The 16,929-nt window shown below is 46.3% G+C and overlaps 1 protein-coding gene across 2 annotated transcripts in view; it reads left to right on the top strand.

Annotated features, from left to right (window-relative positions):
- Window positions 1–2,607: 2,607 nt before the first annotated feature.
- ACVR1B (activin A receptor type 1B) overlaps window positions 2,608–16,929 on the top strand; it is a 33,677-nt gene continuing 19,355 nt past the window's right edge. The window contains exon 1 of one of the 2 annotated variants that reach the window (XM_046658101.1): window positions 2,608–2,785. In XM_046658101.1, the coding sequence (XP_046514057.1) occupies window positions 2,695–2,785 (91 nt within the window). In that variant the 5' untranslated portion in view covers window positions 2,608–2,694. Of the gene's footprint in view, window positions 2,786–3,266; window positions 3,287–16,929 lie in introns of those variants that run through there. The other variant, XM_046658109.1, reaches the window with a different exon arrangement.

Genomic DNA, 16,929 nt, shown 5'->3' with positions numbered 1-16,929 from the left:
TTACCTTCCCTAGGTCTCAGCTGCCTCACCCGTAAATTGTGCACATCCTGACACGCCTCAGCCACTTCACAGGATTGTAGTAAAGGTCAAATCATCACCATCATCATAGCTATTCTTCTTATATTACTTCCTATGTGTCAGAGACTATGTGAAATGCTTTACATACCACGTCTTCATCCATCCTCACAAGATCTCTATGAGATAGCACTACCATCAGCTCCATTTTACAGATGAGTGAATAGAGGTTTAGGGAGGTAACAGATCTTGCCCAAAGGCAAATGCTATCAAGTGAGCTGATGGAGCTGGCATTTGGTCTGTGGACCCATTCTGGTTTCCCAGGCTATACTCAGGTATGTGGCTGATCTTGCATTCTAGGAGTTAAGTAACCACAGGTCTCCTCGGGGACTCCTGGTCTTATAGCCACAGTGGCAGCACTTAGCAAGGTTTAGGGAAGGACACTCCCTCACCCTTGGCCTCAGAGACGTATTCCTGAGGGATCAGCTTTCCCTTCCCAACCAGAGGGGTAGGTGAAGGCACTGTGTTGAATAGTCTTCCCCCAAATTCATGTTCACTGGATGGAAGCTGTGAATGTGATCTTGTTTAGAAATAGGATCTTCACATATGTAAATAAGCTAAAATCCCTTGAACTCATACTGTATTAGGGTGGACCCTAATCCAATGACTGGTGTCTTTGTTAGAAGAGAGAAATTTGGACACAAGGATACAGACACAGAGGGAGGACGGCCATGCGAAGACAGAGGCAGAGATTGAAATTATGCTTCCGCGAGCCAAGGAACACCACGGACTCTGGGAACCACCAGAAGAAGCTGGAAGGGACAAGGAAGGATTCTTCCCTAGAGCCTTCGGAGACAGCATGGGCGTGCTGACACCCTGGTTTCAGATTTCTAGCCTCCAGGACTGTGAGAGAATAAATTTCTGTTATTTTAAGCCACCAGTTCATGGTACTTCGTTCTGGCAGCCCTGGGAAACCAACACTGTAACCTAGTGCTGTGTTTTCCACAGCTGGGAGCCCCAAGGGTGAGTGGAGCAGAGTTTAGGAGACCAGTTAGATGGAGTGGGGGAGGGGGAGCTCAGTTGGGGGGGGATGAGGGAGATCAGTATAAAAATAAGGTGTTTACTCATCCAGCTCCACTGACCAACTTGTAGACAGTGCCTCTGCACTACTTTTCACGTGTGTGTTTGTGTGTGAGTTGTGTCTGGGGAATGTGTCTGCAGCCCTGTTTTTTCTGGATGTGAGGATGGGCGTTCTTCGGGTTGGTGACAACTTATAAGGTGAGGATTCCTTTTGAGAATCTCCCCCTGGTTTGGTCATTCGCTCCACCCCTAGATCTCAGATGATGAAACTGGGCTTAGAGAGATTAAAAACTTGCCCAAGTTTTCATGCCAGTTAGTTAGAAAAGGAGAATTCAGACACAGAACTCTGGATCCAAAGACCTGCCCTTTTCATGATCTCTAGCTCTTTCTCAAACTAAAGATAGTGAACTCTTTCCAAAAAGATACAGGTAATTCAGTTTACCTTTTATAAGTATTTTTTTTTCTAAATTTGAAATTAATACCTATTTGTAAAATATTTAGAAAATATTGAAATGTTTAAAGAAAAATTAAAAAATTAATCTGGCTATAACTACTGATCATATTGGGTCATTTCCTTTCAGTCTTTTTTCCTTCCAAACAGATACATATAATCAACAAAATTAAAATACTGTAAATAGTTTCGTATTTTGCTTTTTCATCTAACACCATGTCATGAACATTTTCTCATGTCCTTAGTTTTTATAAACATAATTTTTAATTACTAAATAACGCTCCATCATATGGATAGGTCATATTTTGTCTTCCATTATTGCCTACTTAAGTTTCAGCTTTTTACAATGATCAGTATGCAACAGTTAACATTTTTCAGAAATATTTGTCCTCATCTCTATTATTTCTTGAAGACAGGGGATAATTCTGGGTCAACGGGTATGAATATTTTAAGGCATTTGATACATATGCCAAATTGTTTACCAAAAGGGTTCCACCTACCAGGAGAAGGAGAGTGCCTCACACAGCACCCTCGCCAAGACTGAGTACTATCATTAAAAGCCTCGGTGTGCTCTGAAAAGGGGCATCCCACGATTCCATCACACGGGTTGCTGTGCGTCCAGAGGATTGCAGGGGGCCACACAGGGCTCTCCACACCGAGACCGGTTAGGCGACGGTGCCCATGACCCCGGTGGGACGTGATGCGGGCTTGAGGCTAGGCAGTAGGGATGAAGGGAACGGGAACACGCACGGGACTCATAGAACATTCGATGCCGGGGAGAGCGGGTCGGCACAGATAGGATAACTATGCGCTGTGTGGGGTGCAGGAGAGGGCGGAGGCTGCGTGTCCGGCCCGGCCTCCTGCGCGCCGCGCTCGGCACCCACCCGCGAGGTTGGCCGCGGCGCGAACCCCTCCCATCCCTTTAACAGGGACACTCCCCTTTAAGGCGGGCGCCTGCGCGCACCCGGCCCCGCCCTTCGGGGGCGCGCGCGGCGGTCGCGGCGCCGGCTCCGCCGGGAGCGCACGTGCCGGCGCCGGGCGGAGGAGAGGGAGGCGGGAGCGGGGCCGCGGGAGGAGGGGAGGCGCCGGGGGCGCGCGCGCGCGCTGGGCGCTGCTGGGCTGCGGCGGCGGCGGCGGCGGCGGTTACTATGGCGGAGTCGGCCGGAGCCTCCTCCTTCTTCCCCCTTGTTGTCCTCCTGCTCGCCGGCAGCAGCGGGGCCGGGCCCCGGGGTATCCAGGGTGAGTCCCGGGGCGGGGGGCGGGGGCCGGGATGGAGAGGGCCGGGCGAGGGCGAGGCCTCGCGCCGCGGCCCCTGGCGACAGCGCGCCCCCTCCCCACGCGCACAATATGGCCGGGCGGGGGGCGCGGAGGAGTCGGGGTGACCCCTGGTCGGCTTCCCCTGACCCCCGAGGCGCGGCCGCCCAGCCAGGACCCAGCTCACGCCGGGCCCCGGGGCACCCGAGCCCCCTTCCAAGAGGAGCTGGATTCGGGGAGCTCTCGGGGGTCGCGATCCCAGCACCCCCATGTTCCATAGAGGGAGTGCGGGCTTCCTTCCCCAAGATTTGCAGATCATGTTTGTGCCCCTCAGCTTGTCCAGGGGCGGGGGTCTTCATTCCCTCCCTCCAGATGCTCCCGGGGGGCGCCTTTTCTCCCGCCAAGACTGTGGGGCTCGGGCGATGGAGCCTTTGCTTCCCCGAGGTATCCTGATGTTGAGAGGCCTTGCGCACCTCAGATGATAGGGTAAGGGGTCTCTAACCTTTCCTTCGGGTCCTACACTTGGGGTGTCTTTTCCCCTCCCTCTCCTTCCTCCCTAATGCTCTGGGAGACGGAGTCTCATTTCCCCTTCGCTCAGTCCCTTAAGTTCAGTGGGGCAAACCCCCCACCTCCAATACACACGCCCTGTGGAAGCTGTGTGGAGGAAGTGAGACGGAACAGGCCCCTAAAGCTTTTTGGAGCTTGGCTCTGGAATCTCTCTAACCCTAGGAAACCTGGTTCCAGAACGTTTAATCTGCATCTAGGTGTATTTGCTTTCCGCCTCGCCTCTCCCACCCCACCCCAGGGGGCCCATTCAGTTAATCACTTTGTGGATGCCTTTTCAGGTGAAATCCTAGAACCTGCCTCCAACCCCCAAGATTATTTAAAGATCCCACCACTGGACCGTCTCCTGGCCCTTGGTCAGTACTTAACTTACCTTCCCACACAACCCCTCTGCCCAGCCCTTCCCCCCACGCACTCCTCCACTCTCACTCACCCCTTACCTCCCAACCCCCACGGCGTTCTGCTCCCTGATACCACCCCCACCCTGCCCACTGTAGAGGTGGGTAACCTTCTGTGGGACACTCAGCTGGGTGTGTTGTTTATGAGGCTTTGGGGGCTGAGAAGAGCAGATGAAACCCTAAAATATTTAATTTAAGAGATTCGCCTCAGATGTGTTTTGGCATTGGGGTAGCAGATGAAGGTTATATTTGGCAGTTAGATTGAAGTGATTATTGACCCACAGATGGATCTGGGAGAGACGATCAGGATTGTGTTCGCTCCTGAGGTACAAAGCCTGCTGCTTTGACTTCTCAGCAGCCCCTAACCTTCCAGCCATGGGAGCTCAAGTGCGTGTTCCGTGGCTCTCCTCGCCACTAAAAATAATGATTCTCAGGTGGATTCAGGCTTCTTTAATAAAGCAGACAATCAAGAAAAGACATCATCGCACTTTGGAGTCTCAAAAACAAGTTCATTATCTCCAGCTTTGATGTTCCCTCCCAGTGGTGCAGCCTGTGCAGTGGGGTCTTTGTTTACTGGCTAATGCTTCTGTTGAGCACCTCGTGCGTGTTCCTGGCTCTGCTGCTCCGTGGCGTGGGTAATGTGCTGCAGGGTCTGATGAAGACGATGCAAGTGTGTGAACACAGCCTGACGTTTGTGGTGAGAGAATGGCTTTCATGAATAATGTTTGCTGGGCCTCATTATGGGCTATGTTATTGAAATGTGTAACATAGTGTTATTTCTCTAGTGAGGTAGTAAATAAGGAGACTCAGCCTTCAAGTTTGTCATTTTATATGCATATGAATAAATCTTTAAGTTCCTTCCATAGGAATTTTTGTCCTGTCCCTAATATATCCGAGATCTTTAACAGCCATTTTCCTGTTGATTTGGTGGCGTGTTTGTGGGGTTTTTCGTGTTGTTGAGAGCCTAGTTAAGAATGTTTAATTGATAATCCAACTGGTTCTGAATGGGGCAGAGTTCATTTTTTTGTAACCTTCCTGAAATGGATGTTTGTTGGGGTGAGGATGGGTGGGCATAATAGGGAGTTGGTTTCTTTTTTTGGTAAATTGGAAATTAGGTTGTGTGTCCAGCAAACATTCTCGAAGGCCTTTAAACTTCTTGGCCAGACACTACAGTTTTTTCCGGGACACGTCTAGTTGCCAATAGTGCATGCTACAGAGACCACTGTTGCAAAAGGGTGAAAGTAAAACGTCAGTTCTGGGAAAATAGAGGCTGTGGGATACCAAGAAGTTGATTGCTTTCCTCCCCAGCACTTCCTCAGTTGGGCTCCGCTAGGTGGGCTGGAGGAGTGGCCGAGCCTGGCAGCCCTGAGCCTGGTCCTTGGACGTGACATGAGGGCAGCAAGCATAGGTGTTTGTATTAATTAGCGAACTAACAGCAACTTAGCAAAGGGTCAGTAATAAGGAAAATGAGTTCCAGGTTATAAACAGCATCCGTTTGGTTGGTATACCATGTTTTAAGGCCTAGCTTTGGAATTTTCACATTGTTGTTTAAAAATGTATAATTGAACCAGTTAGCAGGAGAACGTGACATTCACTTAAGACAAAAGCGACGAGGGAGACATTTGAGCTTATGATAGGAACATTTTGAATTTTTATGAACAGACTAAAAGTCTAATTTCTGGCTGAGACTTGTAATTTTGTTGAGTGGATGTGGATTTGAAGTTCAGTGCACGTGAACTCTTGTAGAGAAGAATTGTCTCTGGTTAGTTTTGTTAAAAGAGCTCCTGGAACAGATGTGATTAAAACATAATCAAATGGCTACTGTGGTTAAAGGTTAGAGCCAGAGGGAGGGAGGAGCCTGGTGTTCGGCCCCAGAACTTCGCTCCCTGACAGGTTGTCCTTGAACAAGTCACTTAAGCTTCCTGCGACTACCTCAGTTTTCCCTCTGTAGACTAAGGAAATAGTGTGTGTTGCTCTTATTGGGACCTTTGTGAGACTGACTTACTGATAGCCAGTTGGCCGGGAGGTATTTTTAGACACAGTTTCTGACTTCAGTGAACAAGCACTGTTGGGTTACTTTTTATCTTATGGGGCAGAATCACACACCCTTGGGATTGCTGGAAGCAGCACATGTCGGTGTGGTTAATTTCTCCTTTGTGCACTCTGGTGGACCCGTTTCAGATTTCCTCGAGTTGATTTGTGTCTTCTGACAGGCCCGCATGCCGTGGACCGGGCAGCATACCTGTGCTGATCAGAGCCAGTCCGGAGGGAGTGACCTGCTTTGGGCTTTATTGGTTTGGCAACGTTTTAATTCTTACGCAACTCTGGGTATGTTTATGACACTATGTAAATGTTACATAAGAACATGGAGGCTGAGAGTGGCCGGAATGGCGACTGTGCACACAGGAAGGTTAGACTGAGGACTTCATCCGAAAGGACCTTGGGCGTCTGCTGTCAGGGCAGGAGGAGGTTGCGCTCCACCTTCCTCTAAAAGCCTTTTCAGATGATTGTGTCTTTCAGGTGGACTGCTGTGTTATAAATAGGTTTATTCTCCACCGGTGAGCTAATTGTAACCTTGCCACCAAAATGTGAATCAGGAAACGGGGAGACAGGAGACGCGCTGCTGCCTCCAGCACGTCCTGTTGAATTCGCTTGTTGCGTTTTGAAACAGGAGTTGAATGGCAGGAGTCTGTTCTCGCAGTAACCCAGGGGCATAGGGTGTTGAGATGGAACGCAACTCTCAGTTCATGGTGCTTTAGATCTTCTTTATTTTTGAAGGTTAAATTAGAATACCAAAGTGACTCTTTTGTTTTACTTTTGAAATCCTTATTGTTTACTGTTCAGTTTTTGCTCGGAGCAGCAGTGAACATTAATTCTGGAATCCCGCCTCTTTGTCTCAGATTCTTGTGTTATTTGTCTAGTACAGTAGGAGTTGACGTAAAGGCATCTTATCTCATTCTCCTCTCTGTACTTATAAAAAGAAAATCCTAGAGTCCTCTTTCTCGTCAATCCCCCTGACGCTGGAAGTGCTACAGGCATGCGGAGCCCATCATCCTGCCTGGCCTGGGGCTCCTCAGACGCGGTCCCCTGCGATGTCACTTCATTTCCCCCAGGGCCAGGTTCCAGCGCCTGCTCTTGCTGTGTACCCTCCTCAGTTCTCAGTCTCACGTGTGGTCCGACCTGCGCTTGGGCTTCAGGACGCACCATCTCTGCTCCTGTCTCTTCTCCCTGCCTGCGGGCTTCTCCATCATGCACAGATGGAACCCGGAGCCAAAATACCGTTTCAGAGTGTTTCTTTCTTTCCCTGACTCTGTAGAGTTGCCAAACTGTAGTTTAGCTGTGAAGTTTCCGTCCCAGGCCGTCTTACCTGCTCCCTCCGTTTCAAAGATGGGGGCGCTTCAGGCATCTCTGCTGGTCTTTTCGGGTTTTCTTCTCTCTCCGCTTAGTCCTAAGCCTGCATTTGTCTTGCTAAATAATTAGAATTTAACATAATGAAAGTAACTGCCTTTCAGTTTAAAGTGTTGGTCATTCCTAATTTATACAATTACATAGGGGACGTTTCTTTGTTCAGTCGCATCTACCTGGAGTGGTTCTTGGCATGGAGAAATGACAGAGAACAAGATGGGCAAAAATCCCTAAGTCTGTAACTGTCGTGGAATTTACAACTAAACTGGCTTAGACTGAAAATAAATAAGTCACCACAGTTTTCAGTCATGAGCGCTGTGAAGAAGATAAAACAGGATGATGTGCTGGAGTGCGCTGGGACCTGCCATTTCACGTCTCTCTCAGCGTCATTGTTTTATCTGTAAAATGGGGTTAATTCAGTGAAGTCTCGGTGCTCGTGGTAGTTAAGCTCTATAAATTCGACTCTAACTCTGAATTACTGGATACTGAACCATTGCTCCTAGGGGAAACACAGGGGTAGGTTCCTGTGAGCCTCTGGTGACATTTTCATCAACCAGTCAGTATATAACCTTGTTTTGTGTGTGTTTCTGCTTAAAGACACTACTTAATAGACAGTCGTGTGCCGTGTAACAACGTTTTGGTCAATGACAGACCACATATACAACGATGGTCCCATAAGATCGGTACCATATAGCCTAGGTGTGTAGTGGGCTGTCGCATCCAGGTTTGTGTGAGTACACTCTATGGTGTTTGCACAAAGATGAAATCACCTAACGACACATTTCTCAGGACATATCTCCGTCGTTAAGCAATGCGTGGCTGTAGATTGTTGGTTCGTTACATTGAACTCAGGGCTAGCAGCACTATAATGCGTGCTTATCCCGAACAAAGCTTATCTAATATACGGGTTTTCTCTATAAGGCGCCTTGCTGTCTTCTTGAGCTTAGGAGCACTAGACAGCATTTACTCTTGGGGGCCATTTTAAATAGTGAAATCACCACCAAAAACCACGAAAAGGCAAAAAGCATGGCTGTGAATATTCCGTGAACAGGATGCGTATTTACCGTGCGAGGGCTCAATCGGGAAGGCAGAGTGTTGCCTTGTTCAGCCTCGGCTAGAACTGTGTGCACGGACGACTCAAATTTCTCACCACTGTGCACGTGTACGCGAAGGACTGAAAGCACTGAGAGTATTGATTTTGGGGTTACAAATAAATTGTACCAAGTAGGCAGATTCACATATGAAATCCATGAATAATGAGGATCCACTGTGTTTCATTAAAGCCATACAAATAATTGTAATGGAGAGAAAATTATGTGGAATTCCAAGGATTCTTAAATGGTTTCTGTAAACCACGATTTTAATATACAGTTAGAAGTCCCGTTTCCAGCCTGTAAATAAACTAAACAGATATCTGTATATTGGGTACTACTGTTGTGATCTAAAGATTCCTTTAACACATACATATGGAGCACCTACCATATGCCAGGCACTGTTGCAGGTGCTAGAGATACAACAGTAAACAAAAGGAGACAGGAATGCCTTCCTTCTTGGAGCTTATCTTCTGGCAGTTGAGAGCTATAATAAGAAAATAAAATATAAGGTGATTTTACCTACCACAGTGTCCCGTCCCCTCCCCCCCCCCTTCCTGGCCTTTGGTATACACATATATTCTCCCAGTTGTTAAATCAAACACTAACCTGGGTACTACTGTGAAGGGATTTGGTAGATGTAATTAAGGTCCCAAATCAGTTGACCTTCAGGTCGGGGAGACTTGTGGTAGACCTGACCTAACCAAGACAGCCATTTGAAAGCAGAGGATTTTCTCAGCTGGTTGCAGAAGAGGAAGTCAGAGATGCTCTAGCTGGTTTGGAAGAAAGTAAACATCCGTGTGTGAATTGCCCGTGGGGGCCACGTGGCCAGGAACTGTGGGCCAACGCTAGGAGCTGAGAGTGGTCTCTGGCTGTCAGCAAGGAGAGAAATGGGGGCCTCAGTCCTTCATCCACAAGGCAGTGGAGATTGCCAACTACCAGTGAGCTTGAAAGCGGTCCCAGCCCTAGATGAGAAAGCAGCCGTGGCCAACACCAGTCATGCTGTGCCTGGACTTCTGACCTGCAGAAACTGAGAGATAGTAAATAGGTGGTGTGTTTTGAAATGTGTGTGTGTGGTGAGTCAGAGGGTGACGTGAGGAGAAGGAAGTAGGAGAAATATCCCAAGATAGGCTTGTGAGTACTTGAGACCTGGTCCCCAGCATGTCGGTGGACCTCGAACTGAACAGAAATCCTTTGATCACATGTGGCTTCCCTCTACTGCCGGTTACCTTTTCCTAGATACTCGTTGAGTGTTTGGAGGAGAGAGAAGATTATGGGTGTTTTGAACATAAGGTTTTTAGGTGGTTGGGATGTTTGAGTTGAGGTATGTGGGTATTGAAGCGTATTTTTTTTTGGTAAGTATTTGTGGTGAACTTGCCTTGCCCCAAGTCTTTGTATTGTCTTGGTGTGCGTTTGTATGTTACTTTCTGTACTTGTAGTAGCTAAGATTGAATCGAATGCAGTTAGTGTTCATTTCTAGTATCCAGGACCAAGCTGAATGTTGAGAGGGATACTGAGGAAAGAATCTCTCCTTGCCCTTTAGAAGTTTACACACAGATTGACTTTTCTTCTGCTGGTTGGAGCAACCACAGAACTACGAAAAACTCCCACCCCTTCTCATTCACTGGGATGACAGTAGTAATAAAAGCATCTGATTTAGTGGATGTTTACTATATACTTAAGTGTTATGCTGAGCACTTGCATTACATCATTTACTCTATACAGCTATTCTCTGAGGCACTCCTATCCCCATTTTACATGGGAGAAAACTGGGGGGTAGAGAGGTTAAGCAGTGGGCCTGAGGTCTGTCTGACTTCAAGGCATGTGCTCTGTCTAAATACTGCACTCTATATTATGATGACTCTCACAGTGATTTTCTAACCGGGCTGCCTCCCGTCTCCCGCTTGTGCTCTCTCCTACTGCTGGGTTAACTTTGGAAAACGCACCTTCTGCATCTGGTGGTTCCACTTTTATGTGGCCTCCAGGATCAATTCCAGACTCCTTAGCCTGGCATCTCAATCAGTCTCATCTGGCCCTAGTCTCCCTTACTGCCCTTGTCTCTGGCTGGAACCTTGGTATTGTTGTGGCATCTGTCCGTTTTCTGTGGACCTAATATGCCTTGCGCTTTTCATGGCTTTGGCTTTCTCTACCTAGCCAAATCCAGCATCCTTCAGTGTGGGACCTTCTTTGTCCTCCAGCCTTCCCCAGTCAGTAATTCCATCCTCTCTCCTTTTCTCTCTGGTCCACACTGGTAGTATAGAGGTTCACACAGATTTATAGTTGTCTGCTCCCCGCCCCCTCACCCTCTACCCCTAGAAAGTGGTGCTAGGAGCTGGCTTATTCTTTATATGGCTTTGTCCTGTCACAGAGCCTTGCGTATCTTAAGTACTTAATAAATTTGTTTAATTGAATCCATTCATTTCTTTTCCGTCCTCTCAGCAAAATCAAGGTAAATAATTCCAGTTCTGTCCTGCTGTAATTTTATTATCTCCTGTATCTACAGTTTTTATCCCAGTCACTCAAAAGTGCCACAAACAATTGTGAGTTACTTAGAACATAATAATCTCTCTTCCTACCTCACCTCTTTCATCTCTGTTTATTCTACCACCTACCCATTTTAGTCCAGCCAAATGGACTTGATCTCAACCTCATTAGTTTTATTCTCAGCCCTGGCTGCTTTTTTTTCCTCCTTCATTGTCCCAGTTGCCTGAAACAACCATTCCTCTCCCTCTTCTACTCAAAACTGTGACATACAGCATCTCCTCTCTACTCATCCATAGCATAGTAAATAGGTCAGGAGGCAGATACGGAATACCACTGGTAAATAGCCTCCCTGCCCTCATGAGGCAGGAATATGTCTGTCTAAGTACAACAAAGAAAGAAAACAGAATAGTTTTACGTTTTCATTATAATTGCAAGTAAAGGAGAAATACCAAATCACTGGTAGGTGTTCTGAATATGACGGCAGAGTCTGTCCACTTAGATCCTGGGAACGTGGGACATGCTCCATCGTAATGGTGCCGCTCATTCCAGTTTTAGCCGACATTCTCCTGGGCATCAGGTGGACCCTTGCTGGATGTTCGGGTATTCAGTCAGCCATAAATTAAGTTGCAATGACAGGTCTCCTTAGCATAAACATCAAACGTCTCTTTGGAGGGAGAACAAAGCTCTTATTCTCTAGACCTGAGGCTTAAGGGTGAGCTTGTTTAAACAGCTCTCTAGGTTGGGTTTGTCTCCAAGCGGAATGTCAGAAAGGCAGTTTGTAGAATAGGTAGCGTGTGGAGCTGGCTTCCCAAACACCTTTCTCTTATGCAAACCCCATTCCGAGACCTTTTCCCAGATTGGAATTAAATACCAGGCTTATCAAGTGTCTTATTGTTAGACCTGTGGGTTTTTTCCCCTCATACAAATAGCTTCCTTTATTAAGTCAGTTATATTTTTTTCATACATGCTTTTTACCAGTGCAGTTTTTGGTTGTTTTAGGTACCACCAACTACACGTGTAAAATTTGACTTTATTATGGCTCTTGGGTACTTGAGAGTTTTTGTTTTGATGTATTTTTAAAATTTAATTTTGGGGCCGGCCGGGCGACGTAGTGGTTAAGTTCACGCACTCTGCTTCAGCGGCACCGGGTTCACAGGTTCGGATCCCAGGCGCGGACCTACATACTGCTTGTCAAGCTGTGCTGTGGTGGTGTCCCACATATAAAGGAGAGGAGGATTGGCACAGACGTTAGCTCAGGGCTAATCTTCCTCACCAAAAAAATTAAAAAATAAATAAAAATCTAATTTTGATGATTATAAAAAGTGAAAATGTAATTTGGGTTTTTTTTATCGGTAGCATCTGATTGCTTTACTCTAATGCTGCAGGATTTCCCACTTAGGTTAGTTGGAACTTTGGCTGCTGGTCCAGTGTCAGTTCCTAGTTGTTGCCCTCCCACCTCACCCCCTACACCCCTCCTCAGGAGAACCAAACCTTACCTCGCTTGTGACAGTATAGTGCCACACACCTCCATTTTTTTTTTAACCTGATTCAGGATTTTCGTAAACATTTTGGCAGTTGTCTAGATCAGTAGTTAGTGAACGACATTTTTCTTTGTGTTTTTAAAGCAGTGGAACCCTTTTAAAAATGAAAAGTGTAGAAACATGTATAAAATGGATAAACGCTGAGCCACTCTAGCAGAGCCCCCTTTGCTCTCAAATTGTGAGGCTGAGATTTATCTAACGAGGCTTATTCCGCACACTGCTGTTTGCCAGGCACCGTGCTGAGCACCTGCATGGACCTGGTGTGGAGGGGGACACTGCTCCCCTCCCCGCACTGTTCACAGGTTCCTGGACATCTTGGGCAGCCCAGGGATTCAGGAAGGACACGGTCTGAAGAACGTTGTACCTCTAGGTTTTTTTCCTGTGCGTGTGTTAGGTTTTTTGGGTTTTGTCATTGAGATTATGTTATACATATTGTTTTACAAAGACTTATGGTATTTTTTAAATTGTGGTAAAACACATGTAACAAAATTTGTCATTTTTAACCATTTACAGTGTACAATTCAGTGGCATTGAGTACCTTCATAACGTTGTGTGAACCATCAGCCCTGTCTAGTTCCACAACTTTTTCTTTACCCCAAAGGAAACCCGTAACCTATCAAACAGTCACTCCCCGTCCTCCCCCCGCCACAGCCCCTGACAACCTCTAATACGCTTTCCAGATGTTTAGTATAAATGGAATCATACAACATGTGGTTTCTTTCACTTAACATAATGTTTTCAAAGTTCATCCATATTGTAGTATATATCAGTAGTTTATGCATTTGTATGGCTGAATAATACTCCATCCTGTGAATATACTACGTTTTGTTTATCTGTTCATTATTTGATGGACATTTAGGTCGTGTCCACCTCTTGACTCTTGTGAGTAGTGCTTTTGTAAACATTGGTGTACATATTTTTGTTTGAACACTCGTTTTGAATCTTTTGGATACGTACCTAGGGGTGGAATTGCTGCATTATATGGTAATTCAGTGTTCAACTTATCAAGGAACCATCAAACTGTGGTCCGCAGTGGCTGCACCATTTTACAATCCTACCAGCAATGTGTGAGCGTTCCGGTTTCTCTAAGTCTTCACCTACACTTGTCACTTGTTATTTTCATATGTGACTCTGAAGTGGTATCTCATTGTAGTTTTGATTTGCATTTAAATTTCAAGTTCATTTGCATTTGTTGGACATCTTTCCACATGCGTGTGGGCCATTTGTGTATCCTCTTTGGAGAAATGTCTGTTCCAGTCCTTTGCCTATTTTTTAGTTGTTTTTTATTGTCATTGAGTTGTAAGAGTTCTTTACATATTCTGGATATTAGACCATTATTAGATATGTGATTTGCAAATATTTTTTCCCATTCTGTAGGTTGTCTTTTCACTCTCTTGATGTTTTCCTTCGATGCACAAAAGTTTTAAATTTTGATGAAGGCCAGTTTATCTGTTTTTCTTTGTTGCTTGTGCTTTTGGTGTGATACTTAAGAGACCACTGCCAAATCCCAGGTCACTAAGATTTACCTCTGTTTTGTTTTTAAAAGTTTTAGCTCTTATATTTAGGTCTTTGATCCATTTTGAGTTAATTTTTGTATATGGTGTAAAGTAAGGGTCCAACTTCTTTCTTTTGCATGTGGATATCCAGTTGTCCAGCACCATTTGTTGAAGACTAGTCTTTCCCCCTGAATGTACTAGACACTCTTGTCAAAAATCAGTTGATTACAGATCTATAGGTTTGTTTGTATAGGTCTGTTTCTGGACTCTCAATTCTATTCCTTGATTTATATGTCTATACTCATGCCAGTACTACACTATTTTGATAACTGTGGCTTTGTAGTAAGTTTTGAGATCAGGAAGTGTGAGTTCTCTAACTTCGTTCCTTTTTTGTTTTTTCTCAGATCATTTTGGCCATTCAGGATCACAGAGTTGTATAGAGTCGTGGTCTTTGTTCTATCCTAAGGAAGCTGTAGGGGGTTTGGATAAGGTCTGGGGAAGAAGAATTAAAATAATCATGGGTTGTAATAGGCCCTTGTCAGTTTGGCCTGTCTGATGGATGCTGTCATCTGGAGGGCTGAGGGCTGAGAGGCAGTTTATGATCAAGTTGTAAGGTCATGAAGGGCAAGGGTGGTGCAGGCTGGCTTGGGCACTAGCCTCGGACACCGTAGGACTAGAAGGGGGCCCAGGGAAGTCTGGAGGAGACAGTGTGGTGTACATCAACAGGCCAGTGCTCCACGAGATGATCTTATTATCCCTGAGGGGCAATTCATAGAAGCTGAAAATCAGGAATACTGTAGACATAAACCATTTTATGTATATATTTTTTTTAAAGATTTGCCTTGAGCTAACATCTGTTACCAGTCTTTTTTTTTTCTTGTTCTTCTCCCCAAAGCCCCCCAGTACATAGTTGTATATTCTAGTTGCAGGTCCTTATGGTTGTGCTGTTTGGGACGCTGCCTCAGTATGGCCTGACGAGTGGTGCCATGTCTGCACCCTGGATCCGAACCAGCGAAACCCTGGGCTGCCAAAGCAGGGTATGCAAACTTAACCACTCAGCCACGGGGCTGGCCCACCTTAAGCCATTTTAGAACTCTTGTGGGCCTCTGCCTTCCAGGACAGGCGGCATGCCTCCTGCCTTCTGAGGCTGGTGCCACTGCCCTGTGCTCTCCCACACCCTGTCTCTGGGATGTGGTCTGAGGCAGGAGACTGGGCTGAGTGGCCTTAAGGTTAGCCCTGTATGGTGGTCCTTGGGAATTCTCAGGGAGCCGGGTCTCATTGAGTGTCCACCCAGTGTGTGCAGTGGGTCAGAGAGCAGACCCAACCCGCTCCAGTGCCCCTCTGCAGTGAGGTCATCTTTGCCGAGACCTGGCCGTGTTAGTGCCCCCATAACATGCAGCTGGACACTCTGCCCAGGTCGGGGCTTGTCAGCCTTCCTCAGAACACAGCCTCTCTCATAAATCAAATTTGTGTTTACATCCTACTACAGACCACGTGCTAATCGTGTTTTGGTACCATGTTCAAATCCTGCCAAAGTGGTTTTGTCTTTGGTTCAGGTTTGACTGACTTGTTAATAACAAAAGCTGGGCTGGCAGGAATTTCGTCCTGACCACTTGTGTGTGTGTGTGAGAGAGGAAGATTGTCACTGAGCTAACATCTGTGCTAGTCTTCCTCTATTTTATGTGGGATGCTGATGCAGTGTGGCTTGAGGAGTGGTGCTAGGTCTGCTCCAGGATCCGAACCCATGAACCTCGGGCTGCTGAAGTGGAGTGCAGGGACTTACCCACTGCACCACTGGGCTTGCCCCTTGTCCTGACCACTGTTTAACCAGCTTGTGTGTAGAGTGATTTGGTTGGTCCTCTGTGATTGGTTTTCCTGATTATGCTGTTTCTCCCGCGTAACTCTTTGGTTGTGGAGTCTGGAGAGTTTTCGGTGTGTCTTGTTTATAGCCGCATGTGGACCGATTCACCTGGTGAGTCAGTGTGAAACAGATCACACGAATGGCTGCTATCATTAGCCCAGATTTAGCTTTCAAATCAAAATTAGGTTTGTGATGTAGTCTTAAGAGTAAATTTACAGTAAATTGAGATTTTTTTGTAATCATCATTTATTTAGTTTCAATGAAAAATGAATATTAACAGAAAACTAGCCCTGATGTCTGTGTTTAAAATGCAGAAAAAGGTATATAAAATTTAAAGCAGAACTTCCCAGTGTTGGATCAGTGATCTAAACAATGTGAATTTAAAAGCAAGCTCGGTTCAGTTTTCAGCTGGAGGATTTTAGAGGTCATCTAGTCCGGTCTCTTCTTGCTGGTTAATCAGGAGATAAACGAGGTCCGGTGGGTTGCGTGACTTGCCCAAAGCCACACGGCCACTTACCGGCAGAGCAGAGTCCCCCACAGCACCTCCTTGCTGTGGTCTTGCCGTAACTTGCCACTTCCTAATTAGTAGTTAAAGAGACACAGTTCATGCGTGCGTGTTTGTTTGCGTTTTACGTTGAGAGGAGGGATTAAAATGTATCAAGCACCAGTTTGCTGAGCACTATTTAAATATATTATTTCATGTAATTCTTACGTAGTCCTCTGAAGTAATTGTTAACAGCCCCACTTTGCAGATTGGGACACCGGGTGCAGGGAGGTCACTGACTTGCTCAAGGTCGTCTGATTAGTGGGAGAGCTGACATTTGAGGCTTGGGTCTTTCGGGCCTGTCCCTGCCGTGACAGCCCACTGTGACTCTAGTGATAGTAAGGGAACCTCCTCTGGGGCGTGGGCAGTGGTAAGGGTTATCTTAAAATGGATCTTCTTCAGACTCCTCACTCGCTCTGTGAACTGCAGAGATGTGCACAGATAAGTGCTTTCTCAGAGTCCCCACAGCACTAGGCGGATGTTTGGCTTGTCCTCTTACCATCTCTGTAAGCGAAATGGTATTTTCTGGTTGACCCGCTGAGGCTCAGAGAGATCCAGGGACTTGCCCAGTCTCTTATCACAAACCCGCATGGCCCTGCTCCCAGTTCCGCTCTTCGTCCCGTCTAGCAGATTTCACCACTTTTGTTCTTTCCTGTCTTACACCAAGATTGTTTAAGTACTTCCCAAAAATAATGAGCCACGTGTGGGTGTGTTCGTTCTCCAGAATGAATCACTGTGAAAGAGG

Source organism: Equus quagga, chromosome 1 (genome assembly GCF_021613505.1).
Source record: "Equus quagga isolate Etosha38 chromosome 1, UCLA_HA_Equagga_1.0, whole genome shotgun sequence".
NCBI lineage: Eukaryota > Metazoa > Chordata > Mammalia > Perissodactyla > Equidae > Equus > Equus quagga.
This window is presented reverse-complemented; position numbering and strand designations above follow the sequence as displayed.